This window comes from Clavelina lepadiformis, chromosome 3 (genome assembly GCF_947623445.1).
Source record: "Clavelina lepadiformis chromosome 3, kaClaLepa1.1, whole genome shotgun sequence".
NCBI lineage: Eukaryota > Metazoa > Chordata > Ascidiacea > Aplousobranchia > Clavelinidae > Clavelina > Clavelina lepadiformis.
This window is the reverse complement of record NC_135242.1, coordinates 7,081,626-7,107,667: the sequence shown is the minus strand read 5'-3', so window position 1 is coordinate 7,107,667 and position 26,042 is coordinate 7,081,626. Positions and strand designations below refer to the sequence as shown.

The 26,042-nt window shown below is 35.5% G+C and overlaps 5 protein-coding genes across 9 annotated transcripts; all 5 read right to left on the bottom strand.

Moving 5' to 3' along the window:
• Window positions 1–564: 564 nt before the first annotated feature.
• Window positions 565–6,651, bottom strand: LOC143450026 (C-reactive protein 1.4-like). The gene is made up of 6 exons (XM_076950414.1): window positions 5,239–6,651; window positions 3,101–3,264; window positions 2,728–2,877; window positions 2,318–2,589; window positions 2,043–2,221; window positions 565–1,903 (listed from the first exon to the last, which is right to left on the bottom strand). Exons 1-6 carry the CDS (start codon window positions 5,241–5,243, stop codon window positions 1,729–1,731), a joined length of 945 nt encoding a protein of 314 aa, XP_076806529.1. The 5' UTR covers window positions 5,244–6,651; the 3' UTR covers window positions 565–1,728.
• A 207-nt stretch (window positions 6,652–6,858) lies between these two features.
• Window positions 6,859–10,024, bottom strand: LOC143450027 (neuronal pentraxin-2-like). Of its 2 annotated transcripts, none has more exons than XM_076950416.1 (6): window positions 9,224–10,024; window positions 8,881–9,035; window positions 8,603–8,698; window positions 8,042–8,316; window positions 7,233–7,411; window positions 6,859–7,153 (listed from the first exon to the last, which is right to left on the bottom strand). In XM_076950416.1, the coding sequence occupies exons 1-6, from the start codon at window positions 9,232–9,234 to the stop codon at window positions 6,979–6,981; spliced, it is 891 nt and encodes a 296-aa protein (XP_076806531.1). In that variant the 5' UTR covers window positions 9,235–10,024; the 3' UTR covers window positions 6,859–6,978. The 2 variants fall into 2 exon arrangements, with proteins under 2 accessions (XP_076806531.1, XP_076806532.1); XM_076950417.1 differs by having other exon boundaries at window positions 9,114–10,022.
• A 799-nt stretch (window positions 10,025–10,823) lies between these two features.
• Window positions 10,824–12,091, bottom strand: LOC143450028 (neuronal pentraxin-2-like). Of its 3 annotated transcripts, none has more exons than XM_076950420.1 (3): window positions 11,771–12,091; window positions 11,215–11,363; window positions 10,824–11,135 (listed from the first exon to the last, which is right to left on the bottom strand). In XM_076950420.1, exons 1-3 carry the CDS (start codon window positions 11,774–11,776, stop codon window positions 10,961–10,963), a joined length of 330 nt encoding a protein of 109 aa, XP_076806535.1. In that variant the 5' UTR covers window positions 11,777–12,091; the 3' UTR covers window positions 10,824–10,960. The 3 variants fall into 3 exon arrangements, with proteins under 3 accessions (XP_076806535.1, XP_076806534.1, XP_076806533.1); XM_076950419.1 differs by lacking the exon at window positions 11,771–12,091 and adding an exon at window positions 11,460–11,755; XM_076950418.1 differs by lacking the exon at window positions 11,771–12,091 and adding an exon at window positions 11,497–11,755.
• Window positions 12,092–16,653: 4,562 nt separating this feature from the next.
• Window positions 16,654–21,256, bottom strand: LOC143450798 (pentraxin-4-like). Of its 2 annotated transcripts, XM_076951499.1 has the most exons (6): window positions 21,070–21,256; window positions 20,775–20,811; window positions 18,114–18,212; window positions 17,765–18,036; window positions 17,400–17,578; window positions 16,654–17,050 (listed from the first exon to the last, which is right to left on the bottom strand). In XM_076951499.1, the coding sequence occupies exons 1-6, from the start codon at window positions 21,163–21,165 to the stop codon at window positions 16,876–16,878; spliced, it is 858 nt and encodes a 285-aa protein (XP_076807614.1). In that variant the 5' UTR covers window positions 21,166–21,256; the 3' UTR covers window positions 16,654–16,875. The 2 variants fall into 2 exon arrangements, with proteins under 2 accessions (XP_076807614.1, XP_076807615.1); XM_076951500.1 differs by lacking the exons at window positions 20,775–20,811; window positions 21,070–21,256 and adding an exon at window positions 18,296–18,666.
• A 2,258-nt stretch (window positions 21,257–23,514) lies between these two features.
• Window positions 23,515–25,670, bottom strand: LOC143449481 (C-reactive protein 1.4-like). The gene is made up of 5 exons (XM_076949695.1): window positions 25,286–25,670; window positions 25,104–25,202; window positions 24,754–25,025; window positions 24,379–24,557; window positions 23,515–24,034 (listed from the first exon to the last, which is right to left on the bottom strand). The coding sequence occupies exons 1-5, from the start codon at window positions 25,401–25,403 to the stop codon at window positions 23,860–23,862; spliced, it is 843 nt and encodes a 280-aa protein (XP_076805810.1). The 5' UTR covers window positions 25,404–25,670; the 3' UTR covers window positions 23,515–23,859.
• Between the last annotated feature and the right edge of the window lie 372 nt (window positions 25,671–26,042).

Below are 26,042 nucleotides of genomic sequence, written 5' to 3'. Positions count from 1 at the left end.
TGTTTTTATAAATACGTAACATCGACATTGTTGAACTCCATTGTTTCAAATTATTTCCAAAAGCCTAATTATTTCTCACCAGTAGACTTGTGAAGTGGGAATAACTTCCAAAACTTTTTCAGTGAGCTACATCATTCGTAATGCAGTGCTCAACGCGTTAGTTCTGACATAGTTCGGTCTGATATTGTGAGTCTGGTACTAAAAGTCTACCGAATGCAGTTTTATTCTGTGCTCTGAAGAACAGTAACTGTTTCCTTGAGAATCAACAATAAATCATTATCCAAGACTTTGACAGTTTGGTTTTGGTACTGTGATGCTTAACTAATATAAGCTACCAAGGGTTAATGGACATGCTATCAATGGAGTCAGATTTGCGAACAATCAATCGAGCAATAATTAACAATTTACAACCCCTACAACATGCTCAGGTAGCTTAGTGTTATGCGTCCAGTTTTAAATACAAATTGTAAATAGTTTTAAATTTTGATTGAGTCCGACCAGCGACGCGTTTATCTCCTAACAGCACTTTATCTTGTGTAACATTATATCGAGCGCACAAGTAAATCAGGCTAAATAACAATTTTATTTCGTTACAGCACTACCACTACCGGTCACAACCACGCAGATATACAAAACACAAAACGCATACAATACAAATGCGCATACCAAAACAGGATCAAGTGAGAAGTCAAACTATTCCAGAAAATTCACCGCATGGTGACGCTATATCAACCACAACGTTCAAATAGCCAAGTCATTCTTCATGTGTCTGTTAACTGAGAAAAAGCACTTTGTGTCTATAAGTCTGACACGTTCACTTTAGTCATCTGCAGTTTTAAAAATAAAAATGCAAGGCAAGTATGAAACTAATAAAAGCGACAAAAATTCTTCCAGAGACTGTATAGAGAAAGTTTGTTAATCACAACCATAAACACGTCACTTCGCACAGCTAACACAAACCACATGTGACAATAAAGACGCCTATTTTTGTCAAAATTTTATTTTCTCTGTTTTCTTAACTTACTGCTTCAAGCTTTACCGGGCTTTTATACAAACAAGTTTTTCTTGAAAGCTATACGCGTGGCTACATCGTAATATAAAGAAAATCAAGTTGGTTATATACCGTACATGCCCAAAACCAAGATAACAACGCATGTTTAAGAAGTGATATATCATATACGACATCCGTTGCTTTAGTAACTGCTTAGCAAATTACAACATTTAATGCATTGTGTAATGTAAATACAGTTTTTTACTTATACTGTATGTCCAAATGCAGGCTCTACCGGTTATTTAAGGATACTTCATGTGTACACATTCGATCAAACAGTAAAAGTGTTATACAATATGCACTACAGCACTACTAAGCAAATCTACAGAAAAGCATATGTGGACCCACACATTTAACTTAGAAATAGTATGTTGGTCAGATAATATTTCTAATGTACAAAAACATGTACTGAAAAGATGCAAGTCCCTATATACACGTATTTATAGCTATCTTAAAAGCAAAATTAATCATACAACCTTCACTCAGCATCACACGATAAATTGTGCTTTGTGGTGTGGTAGACAAACAAAGATAGGCAATCTTTATATCAAGACGCCAATCCCGCTATCGATAATTAATTAATTAATTCAAAAGGAAAACAAGAGTATTACAAACTGACAGTGCTGCAAAATTGTCTTCGAGTATGGAATTTAGTATAGTGGCAGAATTACATCGTATTACAGCGTTGGACAAATGTCAGGCTTGCTGTATGTAGCAGCCCCGAAAAACTCTGCTCGATCAAGGGTGAATGCAATTGCAAAGTCATCAGGACACTCACATCTGTGAGCAAGATTGCTGATCTCGTCTTCACTCAACACACGAGGCCACATCATTGGGTTTGTGATGTTGCCGCTGAAAATAAGAGATATTATATTAAGTCACACAAAGTGCAGCGGCAATATATTTATCATTCAAATCAGTCAAACTTTCAAAGTTTAAACTTTTCCTAATTATTTATTTACATTATTTGCAAATGAGTTAACAAACTAACTGGAAAGCTTGGGTTGCGGCTAAACTCCCCGCGTTCACTCCATCTTGTTCTTGACCAAGCAACAAGGATCCTCCTCCGTTCATGATCTCACCTCCGTAAGGTAAAACTGAAATTGTTTTGGCGTTGATAGAAATTCCTATTTCGCGCCTTTTTGACGAAAACCATGCGCAGATGTGAACCTAAAAAGAAAATTGTTGCAGAAAAAATCTACAGTACATTCTACAAATGTTTCTACGATCTACAAATGTTTTCGGGCTACGAGCTAATTTTTTTACCTTCTGCATCGTTGTCAACCGCGGTACCGTAAAATCATGAGTATGGCCCCCAACGGCTAACCGTATTGTCGTTGGATTCATGAAAGCCATAAAAAACTGATTGTGGTTAGCGGAATTGGCACAACTAATCCACGTTGCATGGTGGTTGTAATCAGACGTTTCAAGCCAAGTACAAGCTGTGGCTTCGGTCATTCTAGGAACGTATGATCGGTACCAAACATAGTCAGTGACCTGGTTATCACGTGGAAGGCGATGAGTGATAGTAGGACAACCTAATGTTAAAATAATAATCAAAATATTATTTTCGTGTCAGTTGCGACGGATGACATTTTCATTGCAAATTTATACAAAACCGTTTTACAAATATGTAGCCATTTGTGATTTAACTTTTCTGTTCAGGTTTACTTTACCGGCAACACCCCATCTACGTCCAGGCAATCCTCTTTCACCCTTGCTCCCTGATTGTCCCTTTTCTCCTTTGTGTCCTGGTAATCCGTCTTCACCCTTAGGCCCCTTTTTACCAGCTTTCCCCTGTTCCCCTTTTTCACCCCGGTAAATATCTATAAGTTTGCATAAAATGATATTAAGGCAAGTCCTCACGTAAACGCGCTTAAATATTTATTCCTCAGGAGCATGACTAATTGTAGATGCTCTGCGAGGACTGGTATACGCAATGATTTGTTGATTGAAATAGTCAGCCAGTCGGATCTAGTTTATCATGTTGGTTGGAGAATTGGTCAAAGGTACTTTTGAAAAGATCAATTTGCAAAAATAAACTCATACTTTGTCCAGATTGTATTCCTGATATTGATACAGGGGAGCACACTTGTAGCAGCTGTTGTTCTGGTGCACTGGTGCCTTGGCCATAAGTTCTTTCACCAGCAAAAAATACCATAAAACCCATAAGAACAATACAATACATCATTTTCATAACCTTTGAGATAGCGCTGTAACAAAGAAAAGTGGATAAGTTGCTCAAATTTTACATTTAAGTTATACGGCATTTATAAGTTTTGAGCAAACATAATTTTGTCAATAACATTTCAAATTGATGACGCTTTTCTTTCCTTTTTCTGTAGCTTCAGTAATGAGCCATGACTAATAGAAAGCAGTAAAAAAAATAAATGACCTTTATACGCAATTATATATCAGAAAATTGGAACAGGCAATAAGTATTGTTTTCAGCAAGTTCAGCATGACTTGGAAACGATTTTAACAAGGAAAGCTCTCTTGCTTTTTAAAGATGCAAATGCATTATACAAATATAAGGAAGAACCTCAGAACTACTAGCTGGCTGTTGCTAAAAGCTCCCTAAGCAAAACGGAAAGAGACGTTTGTATAAAGTTAGATCACGCGACGTTATGTGAAATCACGATCTTTTTTCCTTAATTATAAATAATGCGTTGAATGATGTTGTTCTCGTGGCCATAGTTATATGCAACCACTTAATCTACATTTCCTCGACACAAGATTTCACAAACATCAGTTTGCGTCATCAGGTGTACTACAGTATGAAAACGATGTATGCATTATACGAAAAAAAATCAATTAAGCCTTTACATTTGAAAAGCTGGTGTAGTTAAGCAAACTGCTTGAAAATCAACCTTAAAGTTGTTAGAATACATACAAGCCCGAACGGTAAGCGTGGACTTGCAGATGAAGACAATTTTTAACAGTCAGCATAATCAAAACACATGTTCGTCTAACAATGTCGAGCTGTCAGAAAGCTCAAAAAATCTACCTTATAACGAGTATGATTTTGTTAATATACGGTCTAATCATATATTTAATATGACAGATTGCTTTATACCCCTTCCCCTTCTCGCAAAGCAACAAGGTATGCAGTGAAAGCACGTTAGTGCAGCTCTTGTTAGCTCAAAGTTTATCGGTTGACTTAAATACGAACTTTACCTGCCCCACTCCCAGCAACCGTCATATACAGTATATACATGTTGTAATTTCAATTTTCATAGGTCCAAGTTATTTAATACCTTTCTTCAGGCTCTAGGTAAAGAGTTTTTATTGCATTCAGTTTAAGCGTATAAACTACCTCGCGTAAGCTTGATTACAACTTACTGTGTACTATAATCGTCACTTTTTGGAAAGCACTTATAAAGCAAATATTCAACCAAAACTTGCCTTTTTCGTTCTTAAGACTTTTTGTTTTCTATGTTTATGATTTATGACCGAAGATGATACGTGGTTAAAACAAAACTGTTTTGAAGTGTCTGCACCAAAAAAGACTTCGTTTGAATTTTTCTGGACAAGCCAGTGTAGAAGGGGGAGAAGAAATCAGGCCTGCAGTCAATTGGGCCTACGACTTTCAATGGGGTCTATTATTTACAAATCACATTCATTGTCAAAGGAAGTATGTAGTAAATAACACAAATCTTAAAAGATAATTGTAGAAGAATTCGAATTTTGGTACCGTATAGCTAAGCATAGGTTCGTGCCTATGTGGGTGAGATATGGCCTCTCAAACGTGTTTTTGTTTACATTTAAGCTCATTTTGCGGTGTAAAACACATACAAGCCTTAACATATAAGTGTTGAAAGTTTGGATATAAGATAACGTATATGATATGACATTTATGAGAAGTCAATACAAATGAAACTAAAAACTAACATTTTCATTTAATCATTTCTTCTTTTCTTTTCTCAATGTTATATTAACGTTAAATGTTATCAAAATGTTCTCAAAACAAAATTTTATTAAACATTTTCTGTAATTTATTAACACACCAGCCAAAAAAATTTAGCCTTCAATGAGGAAACATACATATGACCATTCAATTTTTTCTTGTACGATTTTCACTTGCACTGGACAAATTAGTTATAATTAAAATTCTGTGTATAGCGTGGAAATTTGCAGCAGTGGCAACTGCTCGTTTATGAATTAATATTTAGAAATTACAAGCTTACCTCATTTCTGCAGGGTCCCAGGTTTACTTTCTGGCCGGCACCCAACTTTCGTTGTACATGGTCTGTTTTCAGACTAAACAACAAATTTTTGACTAAAATTAAAAACAGTTTCAAAGGAAACATCCTCTTTCCTGCCATTATCCTATTTCTTTACTGTTTCTCTTATCTCAATTCTTTGTTTAAAGAAGCAGATTGTTATACGTTAGAATTTAAGAAGCTGCTCACTTACTACTCAGCAGAGAAAATCTGTTCTCGTGTTGGTAGACCCTCAAAACTTGAAAAGTCATAGAACCACCGATGTCCCCCATATAAACCCCTTAGAATGATTTTGTGTTTAATACAAACTGTAAGCGGAAGAGCAAACAACTTGTCAAATGCTTTTTAGCTATTGACGGCAATGCGCTGAATTGTCCTGAAACTGAAACTTAAACAGCAAACTTCGAAAGTCTTTTGTTCAAAATTGGTCAGAAAGTTAAAATTGGTAAATTGGAATTGCAGAAGCATGTCTACTGGTAAACGTTAGCATAGAATAGATGAATGCAGTATATCTATCTACTGTACATTGGAAAAGGGTGTCAGACATAGCTGGGTATGCCAAAATTTCTTCTCTTCTTTGGCCAGAGGCTAAACTTTACATCTAGGCCTATTTGGCATAGAAAAACCTTGACAAAACTTAGTGGCAGTAACACGACAAGTGTGTGGGAACGGTCCTCAATAGATATTCTCCCTCGCATATACAACATTTTGTAAACATTTTCTTACAAACATCTTGCGTTTTATTGCCTTTGACTTGCGCGTGTTTTCAGCAACAAAGCATTTTTCTTCAGTTAACTTTGTACACTGAGCGTCTGCACTATATACTCAACTGCCATGATTGGAATGAAGTTTAACCTCATAATGAGTGATACTGATAAATTTGACAGTTTGTTTAAGCATAGTCTAGTAGCAAATTACATTGTCAATGTTGGCAATTCAATTGCTGGTGATATATAGTTAATCATAATAATTCAACTATGAGAAAAATTGGATCAGTAATCTTTTAATCGTTATTTTCATAGCATCTAAGTCAATTAGTTCAACAAATCTTGTAATTTAATGAGAAAAAGGCACATATTGGATTTACAATTCAAACTCTACATCACGTATATGGAACCGAATCATCTGCCCGTCAAAAGTAAATAGAATAAAACGCAGCACTGGATACACATTTCGTAAACAAATGTTATCCGAGTTTCAAGCCTTAGAATTAGATTAAGGGAGGTTAAAAAATTCTGAACAACGGACCGACCAAAACCCATGTATTATTTATACATCACTGACTTCGCCTGCTAGTAGCGAAAAATTAAAAGGTATTTATAGAACTTCTTGAGCTGCTGCCTCAACCTCCCTCCTGTACTTTTCTCATACCCCGTATATAAATTTAAAATAAACTAAGCTATTATACATAAAACATTTTAAGCTAAAACATTTTGTCCTCTGTACTATTAAAATAAGGAACCTTGACATTATAATTCAGCTGTCGTTGTGGTGGACGCACTTTACAGACCTTGCAAGATATGCCTGTGAGTTTTTAATATTTGAAGAGTACTGTGCAGAGTATTATGAATCTACACGTAAAGCTACTAATAAAGTATTTATAGCTGCTATCTGTGCTCATACGTCAAAAACAGATTTCAGCATGCTTGTTGCCACCTGAAGCAGAATTCAATGGTACATGTTTTGAAATATTTTTCAAAATGTTTACAAAGTCGGACAAGTATCAGGGATGCTGTAATGAGCTTCTCCAAATAATTCAACGCGGTCCAGTGTCAGTGCAATGACGTAGTCGACAGGACACTGACAGTTGTAAGCAAGATTGTTGATTTCATTTTGACTAAGAACACGAGGCCATATCATGAGGTTGGTGATGTTTCCACTGTTAAATAAAGTCGAAAAGCGTTTGAAAAGCCAAAAATGCGCCGATCAACCTATGGCGTTATATATGATGTCATTACTTGTAAGCTTGATTCTCTGCCAAACTTCCCGCGTTGACATCATCTTGGTCTTGGCCAAATATCATGCTTCCCCCTCCTTGGCTGACGAATCCTTTCAAAGGCAAAGTTGATACGCGTTCGCTGTTTATGTAGATTCCGGTTTGCCGAGTCTTGTTGGAGAACCATACACAGGCGTGGAACTGAAATGTAACGTATTTTACTACGTGGTATTGTAGAATGATGCTATGAATCAAACAAAGGTTTGCAAGCAACTTCGTAGTAAAAATACTATAATTTTTAAGCTGAATTACAGTTATAGTAAGATCTCGGTAAAGTTCACGACTTGAATCTGAACAGTTTGTGCGAACTTATGCGTTAGGTGTGAAGTTAGCAAGTATGGTGCTGTAAATACGGTAGCTTTACAACAAGCGTATCGTTATGTAATGTATATATCAGCAAAACTGAAGGCGCTAATCAGTAACCATTCAAGGCTAATGGATGCCTTAACTGAAGTTAGGCTAATTTTTTTGCATATACAACAGAAGCAGCTTGTAAGTAGCCTAATATGCGCAAATATGCATCAACTAACAATTCATGATATGTTTAATATATTTTGAACTTTAATACAGCTATTTTTAACTTCTTTGATGGCAAGTTGACATGTTTTTGATGATAAACTGCTGAAAAAGTTGAATGTAAAATTTGTAATAAATTTTTGCAAACTTCACCGAGATACGAACTTAAGCTGGATATTGTTGTACAGGTACTGCTGTGTTTAATCATAAACTTGTAGATAACCTAATGTACCTTTTCATGAACCAAGCGTATACCTTGTTCATAGAAGACAGATCCGGTAGTAGTAGTTTATGACTTTGTCCGCCAATGTATATGTCTGCAGTGGTCTTGGTTCGAATACTGAGGAGAAATTCATTGTTTTGACCAGGGATGGCGTAACTAACCCACGATGCGATGTCATCATGGAAGTCAGACGTTTCAAGCCAGGCGCAAGCAGTAGCCTCAATCATTCGTGGAACATAGGATCGATACCAGACGTAATCAGCGATTTGGTCATCACGTGGAAAGTGATACGTGATTGTGGGACAACCTGATATTTGAAAAAAAATATACGAATTCGAACTTTTGAAAAATCAAGTGCAGCAAACTTTTGCTCAGATGTTTCAAAACTTCTGTCATGAATTTGTAGTGATGTCATGATTCACCACGTGATCACTTCATAAAATAATTCACTTTCAAACCAATTGATTTAGATAAAATGAGGAATTATATAACTGTATATGTAGGCATTATTGCTAAAAAAAACATGTGGTTATATTCATGTCATGCATGTTGCTTACATTTTTACTAAAAAAATATATTTTTAAGCTGTTTACCTCCATGACCCCAAGGATGTCCGGGGCTGCCCCTTTCACCCTTAGGACCCCTTTTTCCTGCAGTACCATGTTCCCCCTTTGGGCCTTGAAAGGTTTCTAAAAGTAAGTTCTTAAATCATTTTTAATAATCGATAAAATTTATTTTCCTTGTGTTATAATTTTAGTAGGCTATAAAATGTCTTGCGTTCCAAGTTGCATTTAGCTTGCTTTGTCTTTTGACAGTTGTTTTATTGTGACGTTTCATTACATCTACACTACAACGAAATCATTTAACTTACCAGGGCCATTGACAGGTACACCCACAGGTATAGAGGCACAAACAGGAACTTGCTGACTGTGTTGATTTTGAAACTGGCCATAAGAACCCGTAAAAAGAAATGTTAACCACAACAGAACCACAAGTACGTTCATGTTTGCTCTCTGGATTTTAATACTGTAAAGAGAAAGAGAGATTGAAATAATAAGCAAAAAATAGCAGTGAAAACAAACTGCTTTTGAAGTGTAGGCTCACATTTTCACTCTTGAAAATGCCGTAGGTCCTGGAATTGGACGTTTGTTTTTAGAGAAAGCTGTGATATATTAGTCGGAATTTTGTGCTGTTTTGATTTAAAATTAACTTACCATTTGGTCATTTATTCTTCACCAAATAAGTTAAAAATTTTGACGGTTACACATGTAGCCTAGTTTCGTTTCTGTCATCGCAAACCTATAACAAGTAGAAAAGATTCTAACAACACAACTTAAACATAGCGCACATGCTATACTTTAAATGTCTCCAAAATTCCTCCGGTAGAAATCTGGCGAAAAATAAACGGCTCAAAATTGTCGTTGTGCCCCATATTGTATGCTATATATAGGTATTATACTATTCGTCGGCCTGGCACAGATTTTTGCGTCATAGTTTTATTGACATTCTCTAGATTTTATAACAAACACTTTATAAGAAATATTGTAGAAACGGTTTTCCGAAAAGCTAAAAAACTTGTGTATTTAGTCAGCTCAAAGTTAGACACTTTTCTCTCCTTTCAAGTGCACAGCCTGCTGTTTGTTGGGTTATTTTGAAATTTGAGGCATAGGTTTGTATGCCCATATGTTCAAAACTCTGCCAGCAACTCTAATTTTGTTATTTTTTGAACTAAAAAGGGCTGTAACTGGGTCTTTCCTCAGTGAACTTTAGTTAAAAAAATATAGGTCATGTCTTGAAAAATTAAACTTCAGCAATTAAAAAGGAAGTTACTAGATGATCCAACAAAAATTTATTTAAAAAAATTACTATATTCATCTGATGCACTAAAAGCAAATTTGTTAACAAACTTTTCTGTATTTTTTTACCGTTATCGGCAAGCTACTTAATAGCAGGTTTGTAGAAATTACTTAAGGCTATACAGTTTACAAAAACAACTGATATCTATAACTCAAAATATTCGTGAATCCTATAATCCTTAATTATGATTAATCGCCTCCAAATACTTATTTCCTATGCTTACCTTCTAATTTGATAAAATATCAGTTAAACATTTCGTTTTTACAGTAGTTCAATGACACTTCGAACTAGCGGCACGCACCTGCAATTTTGCTTCAATATCTTTAGGACTAAGCTATAGTAATTTTGCCTACTGTAGGTGATTCCACTATACAACTGACTGTCGATGTGAAATCGTTGTAAGCAAAACGCATTCTCTTAAAAACCTGCTGTATAGCCTAATGAATTGATTAAAAATCCTTATATTTTATTCTCGGAATAAGTCTGGGCTAAAGAGGGATATTTTCAAAAAAACAAACTTGAAACAACAACAACAATAGAATGTTTACGCCCTGTTTATCTTCCACAACATTACCCGAAGCACTTGCAAGCTTTTTCTCTCTGCGGTTTTACTATAGTAACTATACTCTCAAACTGTAAATTTTCATAAACACTTTGACAACGTTTGAGCCGAGATGAGAAGAAGTTTGTTATTATTGCTATGTAGCAAGGTTCATTAATTTACTATACGTCATCAGCCTCCATTAACTTTGCCCATTTATATTCAAAAAACGTTTAGCCTACCAAACCGATGAAGAAAAGTTTAGTCAAAAACAACTTGATAACTTAATCCGAATAACAAATCTTGAGCAGGTTTCGACAGCACCTTTGCCTTTGGGCTATCACTGTATTTATTGGAAAAAAAGCCTTGACGTTTGAAGCTATTATTCATAAGTTTCTCATAAATCACTTAACACGTGACTTATCACAAGATTTACTTCAAATAAAGTTGTATACTTATATTTCTACAGTTTACTAAATATAAAACAAGTTGAAACAGTATTCAGTAGGAAATAGTGTATAAAGTTGACATTGCTTCCAATTTTTCAAAATGTTTACAAAGTCGGACAAGTATCAGGGATGCTGTAATAAGCTTCTCCAAATAATTCAACTCGGTTCCGTGTCAGTGCAATGACGTAGTCAACAGGACACTCACAGTTGTAAGCAAGATTGATGATTTCATTTTGACTAAGAACACGAGGCCATATCATGAGGTTGGTGATGTTTCCACTGTTAAATAAAGTCAAGACACATTTGAAAAGCCAGAAATGCACCAAACAACCTACAACATGATATATGACGTCATTACTTGTAAGCTTGATTCTCCTCCAAATTTCTCGCGTTGACGTCATCTTGAACTTGGCCAAATATCATGTACCCCCTCCTTGGCCGACGAATCCTTTCAAAATCAAAGTTGATACGGATTCGCTGTTGATGTACATTCCTGTTTCCTGAGACCTGTTAGAAAACCATACACAGGGGTGGAACTGAAATGAAAAGTAGTTTTGAACGTATACTCTTAGCACATTTGCGGTAAGTATTTCTAACACGCACGTGAAGACTTCCAGTTGCAAGCATTTTTGTTGTAAACCTTAAATAAGTCGCTCACAGTCGCAGCAAACATTGGTTCAGATGTTTCAAAACTTCTGTCATGAATTTGAAGTGATGTCATGATTCACCATACGTGATCACTTCATAAAATAGTTCATCTTCAAACCAATTGCGTTAGGTAGATTGAGGAATTATATAATTATATGGAGGTGTTATTGCAAAAAAAGCATGCAGTTATATTCATGTTTAACTTATATGCATGTCATACATGTTGCTTACATTTTAATTAAAAAATTATATTTTTAGCTCTTTACCTCCATGACCCCAACGATGTCCGGGGCTGCCCCTTTCACCCTCAGGACCCCCTTTTTCCTGCTCTACCCTGTTCCCCCTTCAGGCCTTGGTAAGGTCCTAAATTTCAGTTATTAAATAATTCTTTAAGCAATTAATCAAAAGTAAAAACAATGTATCAAAGCTAGCGCGGGAGCTTGCTCATTTTGTGCCATCCTCTTCTCGTTCCGCTTCTTGACACACAAAACGCTGTGAACACAAGTAGTAATAAATGAAGAAAAAAACAGCCTAAGGCGTTTTGACTGATTTAAGATGAATTCGATAGCCGTGGTCACTTGATGATTGTAAAAAACAGCAAAGTGCTGCTAAAAGCTTTTATTTACCTTTTTTGCTGATAATAAAACGATGCAGGTTTTTATAACGGTACGTATATGATTAGCTAAAGTAATTTGTTTACAGAGAAATATTTCACCGTACTTAGGTCACGCTGCCTGTTGTTAAAGATAGCTGGTTAGGTTAAGAGAATGGATATGCAAAAAGTTGATTTAAGTTATCTATAGTTTAATTGAAATTAAATTTAGATTAGAAAGAAGATTTAGATTAGGTTTAAGTTACTATATGTTGTTACATTTTAGTTAGGTTAACAAGAAAACATGAAAAATTACTTTGAACATACGATTTTTGCCGGTGATATAGTAACAGCTTCTTTTTGAGGTCAAGGAACAACTTTCGTATGGCAGCCCACCCCAGCACAGCATATTAAGCAATATATCTTTACATAAATTGCTCTGCGTTATAAGCTCAGCTTAACTTACTTTGTCGTTCTTCAGTCGGCTCATCTACTGGTATGGAGGTACAAACTGGAGCTTGCTGTGTGTACTGATTTTGAAACTGGCCATATGAGCCTATAAAAATAAATGCTAAACACAACAAAATCACAAATAAGTTCATGTTTGCTTTCTGGTTTCAATGCTGCAATTAGATACATGAAGATGGACGACGTATCTGAAACTATAGGTTGTACATCAAACTACTTGTCACATATGGTATCAGAATTCAGAATCTTGAGAGGTAAGGGAAAGAAGTTAGCAATAACTGGACAAAAGAAATGCTTCAAAGGCAGGTTACACTTCTCCTCCTGATATTATGTAACAGAACTTTTTCTTTCGTGTAGCCAGGCTCAATTTCCACATTCACGGTGAACCGCGACACCACCAGTAAAACCCAAGAAATCAACTCATTTTATTCAACAGCCTCTACGACCCAAAACCAAAACCGACCTGCTCAAATCACTTAACGAACGGCTTTTATAGGGTACAAAAGGCAAGGCGCCAAATTAGTGATAAGATAAAAGTGCACAAAACGTGAGACAAACAACGGTAATTGCAACCAATCAACGCACTAGAGAACAAACTCACAAAAACGGTAAAATACAAAATACGGTGAATAACGCGTGACATAATTTCGTTACAATTACTCCACGATTTTTTTAACAATAAAATAAAAGTTTGATTTCTGGTTTTACCTTTAACTTCATAAACCGATTTTATACGGTCAATTAAATTTAGTCAATTGTTGTTTACTAAGTAGGCTAGGCAAAACTCATGTAAACCAAAACTGCCTAATTCTTAACTCAACTTTTCCAGCCATGATTACAATTTAACAAGAGATCGTTTATCATTGAGTTTTAGCATAAGTTGTGACTCTAACTTCAGATCACTAAACATATCGTCTCGCTTTGATTATCACAAACTTAAACTTTCACATTATCGTGTTTTGTCTACAACACAGAACATTGCCTATAATGAATACGTCTGTGAGCACAGCTTTAACACAAACCGCATGTGCAAGTCTGTGCACTTCAAAAATTTGTTTGTTATATTTCCGTAGTTTATCGCTCTACGCATAATCACTACGAAATAATGTGGTTGGATAAACATTAATCTCGATCGAACACATACTATGTAGCCTATCATGAAGAAGCAATCAAGTAAAGGCATTTGTTGCTTCACAATCATCGCTCATAATAGTTAGTATTGCTACATGTATAACCAATTAAGGTATTGTGTATTAGAAAGATTTTAGTTATGTCCGAATCTACTATTATTATATTCGTATATAGCAAGATGTATCACATGATAATGCTGCTGTATTGTAATATTTTCCCCTGATATAGGTATAGTCTTATAGAGAAGAGAACGCATTATAGGCTACTTTAAATATATATACTTTATATATATACACATAATTAAAAGTTGCATCTTTTTCACTGTAAATGTAAATTTATAGGGCACTAAAATAAAATATTACGTAGGCCTACATTATACAAATTTAGCTTAAAAACGAACACGATTTGCAAGAAAAATGCTGCAGGGTTTGCAATAGACGTAGCTCGGAGCCTAAAGTTTTTTTTTCGTTATTAAAAGCCGCATGACAACAATATGAAAACCACTTTGCATCATAAATATGGTGAATTGTGTTACGTTGGGTTGCGGAAACGAAAATAAGTTTAACCGATGATAAGAAATGCATTATAATTGCGGAGAAAACTATTAGTATTGTAGTAGGCTATGATTACAGCTGACGAGCAAGAATGCCAAAACCAAGTCACAGATCATGTACAATGTCCATAAGCAATTCATGTAAAGTATCATGAGACCGTCAAATGTTCACCCGACAGAGTTTAAGTATGATTTGGGCTATATTTCAGTAATGCTGAAAATACATCGCTTTATAAAGTAGAATAAACCTAAGGAAACATGACATGAAACAAACAACGAAAAATCTGTGTAGCCATTTCTTTATAGCGTTTATCGTTGTTAAACATTAAAGGAATTTGTTTTTTTTGGCAAATTATGGCAGGCAAACATTTAAATTTTTCTTGGTAAAGTCACAAACATCAGTCATTTTGTCTCCATTTCAAGTATAAGAAATGAAGCCGTTTCGAGCTAGATACTAACTTTCTAATTCCATTAATTTTTATTCCAAATCTTGATTTTTATTCTTTGCAATAATCTGAAAGCACATCATCTTCAACTACTATTTTCTCTGGAGCTAATGGATAATCATTAAGATCTTCATGTAATTTCTCAGGATATTCTAAATGAACTTCTAATATTAACCGTTTGGGCGCTTCGCGGATCACTTTTTTGCTTAATCTTGCTAAGCGCGGTGCGTATCGCAGGCGCTTCGTGTAAATCTATTCTATTAATTTCTTCTTCTGACAACAACCTAAAACGACCAGTAGGAAAATTTTGACTCATTGCTCAACCATATAAATTGTTTTCATCTAAGTATGTAATGTAATTTGATGGTTTATTTTAGTCATAATCTTTTAAGTATTTTTTATTTGCTTTAGCTGCTAAAGCAAGTTGCTAAAGTTTAGCATATCTATTAGCGATATAGGAAACACCACCTCTCAAACCCTTTTATATGAATATTGGTTAATATCAAACATTTAGTCTGAATTGATTTCAGTCATTTTAAGCTTTGCATACCAGATAAACTAGGTAGTGTAAGGGAATACTTCACAATATTGAAGACAAGTTATCTAAATTTTTCAAATACATCTGCTAATAACAAAACATCTGATTTAAGATACAAGTCATGATGTTTCCCATGCATTTTAAATTAAACGTTTTCCATACATTTTGAGCATGTTCATAATCTTCGTCTGATAATGTTACTGGCCTTTTCTTATTGCTGGTTCGAAGAGACCTACAGTTCACTATACCAAATTGTTTTACATTTGGTAAAAGACAAGGCACGTCTACCAGCAGTACTGGTATCGGTAGAATGATCCCTAGTTCGACAACGGGCAAGGCGTAATAATATTTACCAGTGCTTCTGGCCGAAGGCAGAAAATACAAACGCACAACAAACCTAGCAGAAAACAACGTAACACCTACAATCTTTGAAAAATCTTCAAAATTCAAGATCTTTGAAAAATAGTTAGTCAAACCACTACCATTTTGACTGAAAACATTGTGGTTAAAAAACAAATATTTGATTTGTGTTGAAAAAAATAAACCGTCAAACGGGTACCCTACTGGTTGCCGTGGTTGGCCTATAAGTTGTCACCTATGAAGCTATTGGCAGTTAGAACAGTCTATACAACTGTAATAGACACATACGTGATATACGGTAGGTACAGCTATATTTTTGAATTTGCGAATGTTGTCTGTGATTACCTATGACATCACAAGAGCCTTCATCTACGTCACAATTAATACCAATTTTGCGATTTTCTTTTGCTAAGAATTACCGAACCAAGAATTATTTTTCAAAACTATTTTATCAGAATGTTCAGTGAGTAGTGTTCTTCATATAAGAGCAACTTGTTTTTTGACTTGCTCCTTACTTTCAGTTTTTCACTCGGGTGACATTTGGCGTATCTATATTGGGTTTACATCGGCTCAATCATGTTCAAAAAATTGTTCGTTTACGTAACTCGTTGGTATTTCCCAACCTGTTTGACTTCCACATTTTCAAAGACATGCATCTCCAAGCTGAGATGTTTTGCGTGAGAAATGAAAAAAAATTAAAAACAATCGTAAAGTTCACCTATAACATCTTCAAAAATTATAATATTTTTGACGCAAAGCATTTTCTATGCTAAATTTTCTTTTCTTTTATACTGTGTAGCAATTGCGTAAGTATAAATTCGTTTTGTATATCACGCAGTGCGGAAGCGTAAAAAACTCAACGAAGAAGAAAAGAGTGAGAAAGTACGCAATTATACTGTACTATACCGCAACGCAAGCGATCTAGAATTTGTATGACCTGCATGGTGTTGTAACATATAGTCTCAGTGTACCACGTTTAAGTGTGTAGGTGTGTTGGCTGAACTGTTATTTGTAAAACACCGAGTACTATAATGAATATTCACTATAGTTGTATATAAAAGTCAGTTAGCAAAGCATTTTATTAGTTGCACTCTAATTTCTTTCCATTTGCTGACTAACAAGAACAGTACAAGCAATATACCTTCGTTTCAATGTAAGCCAATCGCGCAAAAGCATACATACAATACAGGAAATGTTAATGGCAATGGTAAAATGTTAATATAAACAGATGAAAAGTTTAAGCAAGTTTGCTGTCTCCATATCCATCTGTCTCCATCACTTGTTTAGAAAGTGGGGCAAGCATTGGGAATGCTGTAAGTGGCTTCTCCATAAAGTTCGGTTCGATCCAGGGTAAGCGCGATTGCGTAATCTAGCGGACACTCACATTTGTAAGCAATATTCGAGATCTCGTCTTCGGAGAGAACTCGTGGCCAGATCATCATATTTGTAAACGTGCCACTGCAAATTGTAAACAAAATCTTACAGGTTTTGCAGTTGTTTTTTAATTACGACCAGCAATTTTTTATGACCCGTAATAATTACAACCGGAAATCGGCTGCAAGTCAAACAAGATATAAACTCAAGTGAGTTATTGAACTGGGTAAACAATGTTGAAGAGAATAATAAAAATGAAACCAAAATAATCATAAGAAACATCTTTTCTATGTATAGAACAATTTTATCGCACACTGAGCATGTTTTGTTTTTTAGTGCAATCTTTTCAACTAGCCTATATACTGTACTGTACTGAATAGGCCAACACACTGAATTTAGTTCAATCACATCTGGGCAAAGTGACGCTTCATACCTCAGGGATTGAGACGCATCCAGCCATTGCGCGTTGACGCGATCTTGCTCTTGCCCCAGAAGCAAGGAACCGCCTCCTAACATTATTTCTCCTCTATAGCTCACAGTTGAGATCGACTTGGTATTGATGAAGATGCCAATCTGCCGACGAGAGCTCGAAAACCATCCACATATGTGGAGCTGTAAATGGCAAAAGTTTCTATCGTAAACTGAATGCAGCATCAATTAGCAATCTACACTGCAGTTCACGGTATAGTCCTCGACCAGTTTCCTGATTGGTTAATAAGTTTTAATTACGTTAGCAGATATTTGCAAGGGATAAGCAAACATATGTGAGAACATATGCTTAAACCATAAACGTCTTACCCGTTGAAATCTGGTAAGTGATTCAACTTGGAAATCGTGTAATATATCACCAACAGCCATACGAATAGTTGTAGGGTTTAAGAAAGCCAAGAAAAATTCGTTGTTGTGCAAATTAGTTGCGTAGTGCCACAATGTCGCATGGTTGTTGTAGTCGGAAGTTTCAACCCAGGTACACGCAGTGGCCTGAGTCATTCGTGGAACGTAATACCGATATCGTGGATAGTCAGTGCGCTGATCAAGCCGCCGCATGTGGTATGAAATCAATGGGCAGCCTGAAAGAACATTTCACTTTTCCACCTTAACTTAATACCAATTTTAGAACACCATAAGAGTTAATTATGTAACATACTTGAAGATTTTTGACCATAACCTGGAAACCCTCTTTCACCTTTGTCCCCCTTCTCACCAGGATCACCTTTCTGACGTTGTAAATATCCACCATTTGGTCCTATCACAGCAGTAATGCAATTCAATGGAAGAGAAGCATCATACTTAGCCTATACTTAGAACTAACTTGACTTCGGGTGGTACCTGCCGAATTGGCCGGCACGCATACAGGAATTTGCGGTGACGAAATTTCCTGATCCTGGGCATAGGTTGTCAATGCCGTGGACAAAAGCAGGACAGTAATTATTTCTAAAATTGCCATGTTCAAGGTGTACTTTACAGTCTATAGACACCTTATTCAGTGTAAAATTTCGAAAAGATATTCTTTTGCTATTACAATTATTGATTTGCGACTGAGACAATTTCACTAGATAAGTAAGTTATTCCAATTAGAGTAATTCGCTATCTTTGCGTTTAAAACGTGATTTCAACAACTGCGAAATTTTAAAGATTTAAAAGTTTTAAAAAATACGCTCAACAAATATTTATATTAGTGTTTATGAAAGGTCTGCTCTGGCTGTTATTTTTATCAACGAGACGAGTCCATTCATAAATAGGTTGTTTCAAACGCTTGATTTAAACAGTTCCAAACTACAGCTCAACCTGCTATGACCAAACTCCAAATACCGTGCTACACTGCATGCAACGTCTAGGGCTAAGCTGCTTTATTTTGGCATCTTTTGTACACATTTGGCACAAAGAGCCTTTGGCTCAATTTTCTTAAAAGTGATAAATTGTTATAAAAACTCCCCTACCATACACTGAAGTTATGTATCGTTACTAACTCTTACTGATTGCTAGTAAAATGATAAATATTAACGTCTGAACTTTGAAAGACCCTTTTTCCAAAACATATATATAACGCTGGATGTAGAAGATTAATCTGATATTTTATTTGACAGAAATTAGAGCAAGGCAATTTTCTTGATGGTATAGCTATCTTAATTGAGCTATAATCTAATCAATGGCGCCGAAATTGGCCAAAAGTGCTTTAGTATCTTTCGGAGAAAGTCGACCATGATGGGACACTTTTAGGTAAACTGCTCTCACTCAAAAACGCGATATGCTTTGGCTAATCTTTTTGCCGGTTTTGTTAGATATGGCATTAATTGCTTGAAATTAAACGCATGAGTTTTAATAAATTTTCTTGTTATTTATTGATCGATTTACAAATTAAAATGAGTTTTTATCCCACCTTAGACACCTATAATAAAACAATATGGGACGGTACGTATAAATCTTTAAAAGTAAGACCTTATTTTATTTAAGTCGCAATCTTAGAAAATTTGCCTTTGAAATAAAATTGTTTAACTTGAAAACAAAATTTGAATCGATTTTTACGTTTATCTGTCAAACGGACAAAGAAATTGATTGATGAAACAAACAACGAAAAATAATTTTCTACAAATCTGTGTGGTCATTTTGTTCCAGCGTTTATCTTGTTAAACATAAAAGGAATTTGTTTTTGTTGGAAAATAATGACAGGCAAGCATTTGAAATTTGTTCTTGGTAGGCCTATATAGGTCGCAAACGTCAGTCATTTTGTTACCATTTCAATTATAGGAAGCCTTTGCATAGTTTAGCAATTAATTATTTTTTGAACATATGTTTGTTTGATGATGCAACCAAAGCTTTTTGTTAACGTTGTGTATACTGCTGTGATTTTCAAATTATTTTTTTCTTTCTGTGACATGATTTCTAAAATATGATAAGCGCGTTAGACTTTGTAGATAAACAAGTTTCTCAGCATTTAATCTTTTCCCCTAACAGAATGAACGTCGTGTTTGGTCTATGTAACAGTGTTTTGTAATTATTTCATTCGTATCATAATTCACAATAGATTTTGACAAATTAGTATAAAACATGGTATAAATGCAAACGCTTTGGTCCAAACTAAATCAAACGTTATAAAAGTGTAGAAATCAGTCTCAACATCATATGAAGTTATAAATAACTCTAGTTCCCAAAGTAGGGACAATGTATCCCATTTTAGGATAGCCATTATACTCTCAATAAGCTTGTGAGATAAGGGAAGGAGGTAAGCCACAACAGGACAACAGAAGTGCTTCAAAGGCAGGCTACACTTCTCCTGATATTATTCCACGGTTCTTTTAGCAATAAAATAAAAGTTTGATCTCCGGTTTTACCTATAACTTCGTCAACCGATTTTATACGGTCAATTAAATCTAGTCCATGGTTGTTTACTAAGTAGGCTACGAAAAACTCATGTTTGTTAACCAAAACTGCCTAATTCGTAACTCAACTTTTCCAGCCATATTTACAATTTAACAAGAGATCATTTATCATTTAGTTTTGACATAAGTTGTAACTCTAACTTCATATCACTAAACATGTCGTCTCGCTTTGATTATCACAAACTTAAAATTTCACATTATCGTTTTTTGTCTACAACACAGAACACTTGCCTATAATGAATACGTCTGTGAGCACAGCTTTAACACAAACCGCATCTGCAAGTCTGTTCACTTCAAAAATTTGTTTGTTATATCCCGTAGTTTATCGCTCTACGCACAATCACTACGAAATAATGTGGTTGGATAAACATTAATCTCGATCGAACACATACTATATAAACTATATGCTCTATATGTCGAATCCTTACCTTGTCTTAAAACTTCTTCATAGAACTTATTCGAATCCTGCAGAACAAAGTCATTTGCAATAGGGTATAAATATCAAAGCAAAACCTTTGTAGCAGAAATAAAAAGTCAATAATCTTTTTGAATACATTATTACAACAAACGTTTTGAGGATACTTTTTGGAGATTAAAACAAAGCTTTTGCTGTACCGTTTACAAACTATTTACTTTTGCTGCAAAGTATAAGCTGTAACTACTACTAAGCACCAACGTAAGATACACAAAGACATTGTATTTTTTGCAAATTTCCCGAATTACCTGATCGTCGTTTTCAGATGGCGAAGCCCATGAGCTCTTCGCCAACATCAAGCAAATAATTGCAGAGCAGATAAGAAAAATCAGTTTACGCAGCATGCTTTTCCCACAGGTCTTAAAGTGTTGAAATTCAGTAAAGTGATCTTCTTGATACGAGAATATTTTGTGTTAAATAATCGCGCTTTCCTGCCCACTTTATTAACAATCCTATCCAGAAGAAAGAAAAGAGCCGCAGGCTACGCCACGAAAAAGTCATGCACGCGATGCGGAGTATCAACTATCAAGTGCTCAAAGTTTCCGTTATCAATTTTTACTTGAACTTATACACGAAACTCGAAATCTCGGTTTTATCAGCACCCACACAACCGAGCTCTTTGTTGCTTTGTTTGCCAAAACCTCCTACGCGTCTCATTTCTGCTACATCCTGCATGTGTTTGTTACAGCACAACGGCTTGCGTTCGGACCTGCGGGCACTTTCTGTTTTTCAGGACGGTTTTTCAATTTATTTCGTATAATTATTAAGGCAAGACACATAATACTTTTATTAAAAACTTTTGTGGTCATGATGTTAATAAATAGTGCTGCAATTATATGACTAGAAGAGATACGTAACTTATAGCTACACATTGTACGTTTACTTTAGATTGCTAAAATATACATACATTTTGACAAAAAACAATATGGGTGCAAACCATTCTGGCTGGCGAAATAACATGCATTATAACTAAACTGAAAACTTTGGTAGAGATGTTGCGCTGCCGCTGTGCACTTTACCACCCGCATGCTTGCGCGTTAAATATGGTCTTGGAATATTTGTCAAAGTAATGTTTAGCCTTTATTGGACATGCCATAAGAACGCAAACTGCATGACTCTTTTAACTGAGAAGCAGATTTCGAAAATTTGGTGACGTCCTTTGTGTTGAGTTTGTAAAAAAATGCAACAAACTTCTCATTTGGGTTATACGAATGGTTGCTCCATTTCATGAACGTATAAACTGCTGCTGTTGGACAGCCGTTTAAATACTGTAGAATAAATTTGAAACAATAAATATTGAACAGCCGCTTAAGTCTTTCTTTTTAAAAAAAAACTTTTGTTCGTGTAGTTCTATAACTGCTGGAAATGTAATGCTTTATATTTTAGTAAAAGTTTTATTTGTAATCAAATAATCGGAAACACGGGATAAGTTCCTTTCTAGAAATTACGTATATTCAAGAACAATTGTTTGTATCTTGAATTGCAATTTTGTTATTATGAAGACCTGTCAACCTTGCTTATACATTATATGTTTGCGATATTATTAAAACGCCATTGTCACATAGTCGCAAAGAATAGCATCACAAACCGTCTATATCGGATATATTGACGTTGCAGTATACCCTTAGGTTAAATATGCTCTAAATACTTTCTCTAAGCCCTAAAAAGGAGACTTACATTTATCAATTACAGCCAGAAAATTCACTTAAGTTAAGTTTTGAGTGGTAAAAGCAAATGCAATATCATTTTATTTTCAGAACCGAGTATTGGAGAAAACAAATATTGATTCCAACAAAGACAAGTTTCTTGAAGTACGACATCAGAACAAGCTATATGTTTAATATTATGATAATCAATACTAAGAGACGCATCAAATGATTTGTAATGAGAAAAGCAATATTAAGGAGTACTTTTTAAATCACAAAGCCCAAAACGCAAGTCCCCACAAACAGCGTCATTCATTTTAAATCGTCGGAATGCTCCCCACATCTCTCCACAGTTTCCTCTTCTTATTCCGTTTGGCTCTCCATGAGCCCATTCCACCTCCTGCTTGTTCGCCAGGGAGCCGTCCAGCCAAAATTTATCTCACGCCAGTCATTGAGTCCAAACCATACACCCATCCAAAACTGACCACCAATAATAGCTCTTCCTACCTTCATACATTAGTCAATGATAAGTTTGTTAAATGAAAACCAGTGCACAGGGTAATAAAGACCTCCAATGAAGAAATCCAACCAATGCGCACGAGACAATTTAAACTTGCACTTAAACTTTTCCCGCAAGGACAACAGCATCTCACCTTTTTAAAGTGCTGTTTCTAATGCCTCGATAAGCAAGTTGTGCTCCCATCTTTTCACAAGCTTCTCGGGCTCCGATCCAGTGGTAGCTTTGAATGGTAACTTTGTAAGCGTAGGAACCGTTCAAAAACCAACCATCATTGAGCAGCGTTAAAATTAAAGAAAAAAAGGACTAAACTCCAAAAACAACAGCTGATTATAAACAATATCTCAAACCAGCGCGCACATTGACCGTATGTTTCTTTTGCTAGTGTAGCAATTGCGTAAGTATAAATGCGTTTTGTATATCACGCAGTGTGGAAGCGTAAAAAACTCAACGAAGATGAAAAGAGTGAGAAAGTACGCAATTATACTGTACTATACCGCAACGCAAGCAATCTAGAATTTGTATGACCTGCATGGTGTTGTAACATATAGTCTCACTGTACCACGTTTAAGTCTGTAGGTGTGTTGGGTGAACTGTTATTTGTAAAACACCGACGACTATAATGAATATTCACTGTAGTTGTGTATAAAAGTCAGTTAGCAAAGCATTTTATTAGTTGCACTCTAATTTCTTTCCGTTTGCTGATTAACAAGAACAGTACAAACAATATACCTTCGTTTCAATGTAAAGCCAATCGCGCAAAAGCATACATACAATACAGGAAATGTTAATGGCAAAGGGAAATTGTTAATATAAACAGATAAAAAGTTTAAGCAAGTTTGCTGTCTCCATATCCATCTGTCTTCATCACTTATTTAGAAAGTGGGGCAAGCATTGGGAATGCTGTAAGTGGCTTCTCCATAAAGTTCGGTTCGATCCAGGGTAAGCGCGATTGCGTAATCTAGCGGACACTCACATTTGTAAGCAATATTCGAGATCTCGTCTTCGGAGAGAACTCGTGGCCAGATCATCATATTTGTAAATGTGCCACTGCAAATTGTAAACAAAATCTTACAGGTTTTGCAGTTGTTTTTTAATTACGACCAGCAATTTTTTATGACCCATAATTACAACCGGAAATCGGCTGCAAGTTAAATAAGATATAAACTCAAGTGAGTTATTGAACTGGGTAAACAATGTTGAAGAGAATAATAAAAATGAAACCAAAATAATGATAAGAAACACCTTTTTTGTGTATAAAGCAATTTTATCGTACACAAAAAACGCGTGTTTTGGTCTTTTGTGCAATCTTTTCAACTATATACTGTACTGTACTGTATAGGCCAACACACTGAATTTAGTTCAATCACATTTGGGCAAAGTGACGCTCATACCTTAGGGATTGAGACGCATCCAGCCGTTGCGCGTTGACGCGATCTTGCTCTTGCCCCAGAAGCAAGGAGCCGCCTCCTAACATTATTTCTCCTCTATAGCTCATAGTTGAGATCGACTTGGTATTGATGAAGATGCCAATCTGCCGACGAGAGCTTGAAAACCATCCACATATGTGGAGCTGTAAATGGCAAAAGTTTCTATCGTAAACTGAATGCAGCATCAATTAGTAGTCTATACTGCATGTCACGGTATAGTCCTCGACCAGTTTCCTGATTGGTTAATAATAAGTTTTAATTATGTTAGGAGATATTTGTAAGGGATAAGAAAACATATGTGAGAACATACGCTTAAACCATAAACAATAAACATCTTACCCGTTGAAATCTGGTAAGTGATTTAACTTGGAAATCGTGCAATATTCCACCAACAGCCATACGAATAGTTGTAGGGTTTAAGAAAGCCAAGAAAAATTCGTTGTCGTGCGAATTAGTTGCGTAGTGCCACAATGTCGCATGGTTGTTGTAGTCGGAAGTTTCAACCCAGGTACACGCAGTGGCCTGAGTCATTCGTGGAACATAATACCGATATCGTGGATAGTCAGTGCGCTGATCAAGCCGCCGCATGTGGTATGAAATCAATGGGCAGCCTGAAAGAACATTTCACGTTTTCCACCTTAACTTAATACCAATTTTAGAACACCATAAGAGTTAATTATGTAACATACTTGTAGATTTTTGACCATAACCTGGAAACCCTCTTTCACCTTTGTCCCCCTTCTCACCAGGATCACCTTTCTGACGTTGTAAATATCCACCATTTGGTCCTATCACAACAGTAATGCAATTCAATTGAAGAGAAGCATCATACTTAGCCTATACGTAGAACTAACTTGTCTTCGGGTGATACCTGCCGAATTGGCCGGCACGCATACAGGAATTTGCGGTGACGAAATTTCCTGATCCTGGGCATAGGTTGTCAATGCCGTGGACAAAAGCAGGACAGTAATTATTTCTAAAATTGCCATGTTCAAGGTGTACTTTGCAGTCTATAGACACCTTATTCAGTGTAAAATTTCGAAAAGATATTCTTTGGCGATTACAATTATTGATTTGCGACTGAGACAATTTCACTAGATAAGTAAGTTATTCCAATTAGAGTAATTCACTATCTTTGCGTTTAAAACATGAGTTCAACAACTGCAAAATTTTAAACATTTAAAAGTTTTAAAAAATACGCTCAACAAATATTTATATTAGTGTTTATGAAAGGTCTGTTCTGGCTGTTATTTTTATCAACGAGACGAGTCCATTCATAAATAGGTTGTTTCAAACGCTTGATTTAAACAGTTGGAAACTACAGCTCAACCTGCTATGACCAAACCCCAAATACCGTGTAACACTGCATGCGTCGTCTAGGGCTAAGCTGCTTTACTTTGGCATCTTTTGTACACATTTGGCACAAAGAGCCTTTGGCTCAATTTTCTTAAAAGTGATAAATTGTTATAAAAAATCCCCTACCATACACTAAAGTTATGTATCGTTACAAACTCTTACTGATTGCTAGTAAAATGATAAATATTGACGTCTGAACTTTTAAAGACTCTTTTTCCAAAACATATATATAATGCTGGATGTAGAAGATTAATCTGATACTTTATTTGACA